The 6088-nt window shown below is 39.0% G+C and overlaps 1 protein-coding gene across 15 annotated transcripts in view; it reads right to left on the reverse strand.

Annotated features, from left to right (window-relative positions):
* Positions 1-272: 272 nt before the first annotated feature.
* The window catches only part of CELF2 (CUGBP Elav-like family member 2), a 744392-nt gene continuing 738576 nt past the window's right edge, over positions 273-6088 (reverse strand). For all 15 annotated transcript variants that reach the window (XM_027772460.1, XM_027772458.1, XM_027772463.1 and 12 more), the window contains 2 exons: positions 3038-3209; positions 273-1670 (listed from right to left, as the gene is read on the reverse strand). In XM_027772460.1, coding sequence (XP_027628261.1) covers positions 3082-3209 — 128 coding nt within the window. In that variant the 3' untranslated portion in view covers positions 273-1670; positions 3038-3081. The remainder of the gene's footprint in view (positions 1671-3037; positions 3210-6088) is intronic.

Here is a 6088-nt window from a genome sequence, read left to right on the forward strand (position 1 = left end):
GGCAAAAAATGGGAGAGTATTAAAATGATATTTTTTTCTTTCAGATTTGTCTTGTGTGAAGTTTTTTTTTTTTTTTTTTCCTTTTGTGCTTTAACAAATTTTTTTTTCCTTTTGGATCTGAAGCAAAGAACACAAAAATAGTAAAACCGAAAAACAACTCAGGAGATATATGGGGGGGGGGGAGACCAAATTAGAAACATCCCGACACAAACTCAAAGGATGACAGTATAAAAGTTATCAACATTCCAGATAGCTCTGGGTAGAAAGGGTTAAAAGTTCAAAACTTTCTCACCTTAGAGGTTTCCATATATTATGAAGAAAGTACATGGTGAGGTTGCCTTCACAGCATTGATGTGTAGAGTGGTTAAAAAAGTGAGACATGGGCACTTATACAATGTCTTACAAAAAACATCATAGAGAAATAACAAACAATAACAATATCAGGCAACAAGACCACAGGATAGCAAGTTAACAAACTTTTTAACCTCTTTTTTTTGTTTTTGTTTTTTTAAATATTAGGGATTTATACAAAACACATAATAAAATACCCATGTTATCAAATTACTTCTCACAAGAAACACACTGAAGCTCTAGGAAGGAAGTACCTTTGGAATTTGGCACTATATATTTTCACTTTTTTCTTTAAAAGAAAAAAAAAATCACATTTTGCTGAACACAAACACATCTAAATAGTCCACAATAAAAAAGAAAAATGACATCAATGCTTCACAAGCCAACACAAAACTTTTTCTGGAATAGATTTTTTTTTTTCCCCTCACATGAAATTTTTGTTTAAGCAAACAACTTTTTTTTGAAATTCTTTTTTGTTTTAAGTAAACCAATTCTAAACTTGTCTTATCAACAAAGAACATTAAGACCATAAGACTCATGATGAAACCACAACTTAATTCACGGAAGCACCAACATAACACAGTTTACAGTAACCTTTCTCCTGTACATTGAAACAGTATAAAATATAGGTAATTTCATGTGCATTAAACCATGGATTGTCTAACTGTGAGTCAGTTCAGCAAAAGGTGACACAAATAGGTAGCATTTGCCCCAAAACAGGGTAAATATTTTTCTTATACTAATCTACAAAAAGTGGTTCTATATATATATCTTAATGAGAAAGTGAGCCACCTAAAATGGCCTTATCAAAAAACTTTACACTGCCTGAAAAATGTAAAAACTATTACAGACCTCTAGAGACTTAAAATCAGACAGTTTTTTTCTCAAACTGTTTTTGGAAGTAGTCTGTTAGAAACCAACATTCTGTGTCCCTGGACACATATTGCTATTGTTACCAGTGACCGGGAAGAATGCCAATCCCTGTATAATACTTTCAAGTCTGTTTTATGAAAAGAAAAAAAAAAATAAGAAAGAAACATTTTTGCCACAGGTTTTTTTTTTCTATAATAATTTGTCTAATAATAAATTTCAGTCTTGCATGAATGCAGCAATGTTTTTCACATTGACTTCCCAGAATTCATAGCTAGATGAGGTCACATGCAAATTTCAAAGGTCAAACTAGATCAAAGGTCAGTAGGAGAACCAAATATGATGTGAGGTCAGAAAGACATCAGAAACAATGACGGGACGATGAAACTTTTTTTGAGACGCCACAGGGACATGCTAGGCAAACGATGAACTAACGGGCATGAAGATGTCTAGGGAAAAAACAAGGAAGAGTAAAAAGTTACACAGAAATCTATGCAGCAGCAACAAAATCACTTTTAAGGGTGCAGGAGAAAAACTAATGCAAATCTTAGGTCATTAGGGAGTCTACGAGCCATTCACATAATTTGCATTTCTTACACTCTTTATCCACAGCACAATGAAACCCCAAGAGAATCCATCTGGAGAGAGTGAGAGGGGATGGATTCCGGGTGTTTGGGGTGAGGGGCTGGCGAGGGTCAGGGGAGAGGGTCCAGTTTCAACAAATGTGACAAACGGGGAAAGTCAGACGACTGAACTGTAAACTAGATAATGGAAGTTACGAACAAAATAATCAGACAGATACAAACAACGAGAGGATAAAGCATGAACTTTAGGTCTAGGGTTCAACGGTGAAAAAAAGCCCATTCCTAGAACAATTCCTCTAGAGACTACTTCAGAAGGTTCTAGCTAGACAGAGAACTGCTCTTTCTGTACCCAATAAGTTAACAGTAGGCAATAAATAACTTCCATTATTTCTGAGGCAGTAAAAATTTTGTATAAAAATAGAAGTGCTTTTTTTACAAATAAAATTTACAGGCCTGTGGCTTTCTTTTTTATTTATGTATTATTTATTTATTTAAATTTATCTTTCAAGAAAATTCAAGTATTTTTACTCATTTTTATTTTTTTAAACCCTGTAGCATTAAGAAACAGATCTCTAAATCTTTTTTTTTTACATTAATCCTTTCTAAAAACTAAAATAAAACAGTAACAAAATAGACAACCAGTGTAATAACCTGACCAATAAATGTCATGTTTCTTTGAACCCTAAAATAAAATCCTACTTATTAAAACAAATCGATGTAGTGGAAAGACGTTTTGTGTTGTTTTGAGTAAGTGCTTCTCCTGGCTTCTCCCTCTCACTAGGCCACCACGTTAACCTTTAAACTGGGGCCCTCTGGAGGGCCGGCGCGGGACAAGGAGGGGTGAATTCTCCAGGCAGTGCTCTGGGGGCACCAGTGGTTTCAGAGTTAGAATTGCACATTAGCATTTGTTTGCCTTTTAAATTCTCAAGTTGTCATTTATTCGTGTATGTTTGTCTTTAAAAAAGCAAAAATGAAAACAAAACAAAAAGTTTAAAAAAGGTAAGAGGAGATTCAAATTGCAAAACAAAGGAGAGTACAGTGGCACAACTGGAGGAGGAATTTACTCAATAGAAACAAGGTAGCCCAAGTTTTAATTATGGCAAACTGGGTAGGGGAAATAGTGGGGGCAATGGCTGCCTTATTGTAAAAATAACCGTCTCTCTTGGTGAAAGTTGGCAATGTGGTCCTCCTCTGCCTTCCCTGTTGAGAACGGGCTGGCTCGTGGGACTTACCCTAAGAAAGCTAAAGTAAGAGCAGGGAGCCTCTGGGGTTAGGATCAGTAAGGTTTGCTGTCGTTCTTGGAGCGCTTCAGCTGCACCTTCAAGCGTTTCATGCCGATCTGAAAGCCATTCATAGCCTGGATAGCAGCTTGTGCAGAGACTGGATTGTCATAGCTAACAAAACCTGGAAAACACAACGGGAAAGGAGGGAGGAAGGGAGTCACCATGGAGAGGAGGCAGGGCAGAAAAGGGGACCAGGGCTTTTGGGTATGGCGGGCATCCAGAAACTGCAAATGTCAAGTAATGTGTGCTCATCTCAGAGTCTCAATTCAGCTCTCCACATCGTGTGCAGGATGTGCAGGAGATGTTCTAGGAGTACCATTGGAAATGTCCACTGAGAAGCAGTGAGGAAGCTGGTTGCACAATTGGGTATTATGTACAACAAAACTTCTTGCCAGAAAACTAGAATCTCAAACTCAGTTGTTTGAGTGAATTTAGTCTCTTTATTTACAGGGCTCAAAGTCCCCGATGGGGCTGGCATGTCCATCCCAACCAGGTGGGGCTTGAAGGCAGGATAATCAAGGGAGGGGCTGATGATGGTGCATACTGCCAAATCCCCTGACTTCCAATCCAATTCTTCACACATAGTCATAGACCCACATCTGTTTGGTTACAGGATTTGTCAATTAATGAACTAACTGGAATAATTTATACTTGATTTTTAACATTTTGGAATTATTACTGAGAGGAAGCCAGGGAAATGTTGGGCCTTTCTCCTCATCTCAAATTCCATTTTCAAAGCTTCAATACAGTGGTGCAGCAGTAATTCAAGTGGACCCACATGGGAAAGGTCTGTGCTCATGTGCTGAGACCTCCTTGAGTGTGCTGGGTAGGCTTGTGCATGTCCCTGTCACCTGGGCAGGCTGAGGTTGGGAGTGGCTTGCGGCATGAAGGCCCTGTTGGGGGGTGCCTGTCTCAGGACTTAACCATCATCTTAACAGAATTCCCAATGTCTTTCTCTGTGGTAGAAACTGCCATCGAAATCAGTGGGGAGAGCATGCTTTGAAAGAACTAATGATGCTTTGCAAAGACCCAAAGACAGAAGAGTTCTGATCACGTAGTTTGGTTTAACACTGGAGGGGTGAGCTGGGGGCAAGGGTATGAGCAAAGCTTTAGCTACTGCTGATGCACGTGGTGAGCTTCTGCAGCTTCTGCTTACTTCTGCGGTTGGAAGGAAGCTGTTATACAGATTTAATTTCAGTTCTGAACATCAGCTGTTCAGGAGGTTTCTATACTAAGCCTCTTCATCTTCAAAGTTTAAAGCTAAGGAGAAAATTCCTTTACAAACTAGAGGAGGAAAAAAGGAAATAAAAATACTTCCAGGGAGTACTCTTCTCAGCTGAAAAATATGGGCATACAGTGTAAGGCAGAAAAGCTTTTCCTAGGTCGGCTATATTGCAAAATGGGTGTTTAAATGCTTACTAAATCTAATTTCCAATAAAAGTGATCAAATCTAATTCCCCGTAAAAGTGATCATGAACTAAAGATTTCTGTTCTGACTTCACATTCTCCTTTCCTGTTGGGTCTTTATTCAGAAGCAGTAAGATGATTAAAGAATGGAAATGGGTCAAGGGTGAGATGGATAATGAAGCCAGTGAAGAGGCACAAATGAAAGAATGGGGTACCACCTAATGACTAGCAATCCAGCAAACTGGGGGCCCTGTGAAAGTAGGCTGGCTCACAGAGAAACCTGGGATGCCAAGGCATTTAATAAAAAATTGCAAACACAGTCCATGAAGCTAAGTAGTCTACTGATACTCACAGCTACAGCATGCATTATGAACACATTGGTTAAGTAGCTTGTGGGCTGAGAGAATCTCTTTTTAAGGCAGTAAATATTTTCTCAAATCAAACCTCAAAGCACAATCCCTTTCCAGTCTCCAGATAAGCCTAGAACATTGTTTAGCTATGAAAAATATGAGTCTGCCTTAAAACCTTGTGCAGGGAAACCTCTCAAAGGTAAACTCATGCTCAAACATGTACACACCCTGTATAACAATTTAATTTCCATTTCACTCTCTTCTGGACCATTACAAAGGGGCTTATATAGTTGCCACAGCAGCAGCAATAGTGTAATGGGTTCAGGCTGACAGCCTTCCCACTAGCGTAAAAACAGCCACTTTAAATGGCTGACATACTAATTCCCCTAACAACAGAGGCTTCAGACCTTCCTGGTGACAGCACAGAAATTAGATGTTACGATAATGGAGTTTTAGAAGCCAGAACATTCTCTTTGGACTGGTTATCCATTACCAGTCAGCCAAATAATAAGTTTGAGATTTTGGCTCTTTGAGAACCTTCCTACCTTTGATATTTTCCTTTATAACATACAATTCGATGTATTTCCTCTGGCCCATATCTGTTCTACTTTATTTTGTTTTATGCTACTGGTACTACCTACTACTAACATGAATTATTAAGTTGCAGGAATGATTAAAGCAAATGTTCTAATGCAGACTGGGCCAGAGCTTGCCAAGTGAACAGTACAGACTCTGAACAACCTGATCTCTGAACTACTTTCGGGGCCAAAAGGATTTGAAAAATAAAACAAGGAATAGATTTAGTGAATGTTGTCTTCCTAGTGTGCAAGGTCAGCACATGCAGTGAGCTGTCCCTACTCGTGGTGGGACCAAAACACACCACAGTAGGCAAAGTCCAGGCTGCTTGAGAAAGGATGGGGTGACAACCTGGTGCACAGGGCAGCTGGATTTTCTAACGTTCTGATAATGCCTGTGCATATCTGTATCCATGCACGCAGCCCTCGCCAATCTTACACAGATGTTCCTTGGTATCCACGGGGATGGCCTCCAGAGCTCTCCTTTGGATACCAAAATCCATGGAAGTTCAAGTCCCTTAAAAAATACGATGCAGTTTGACATTTATGGAAAACTCATAGACAAGATGGCTGGGTATAATTACAAATTCTGGTTCTTAAATCCCAATGTAATGCAGCATTCTTTGTAACTAAAGAGATATATCCAATACTCATCCTGACCACATTCC

This window comes from Tupaia chinensis, unplaced genomic scaffold, assembly GCF_000334495.1.
Source record: "Tupaia chinensis unplaced genomic scaffold, TupChi_1.0 Scaffold000275_1, whole genome shotgun sequence".
Classification (NCBI taxonomy): domain Eukaryota; kingdom Metazoa; phylum Chordata; class Mammalia; order Scandentia; family Tupaiidae; genus Tupaia; species Tupaia belangeri.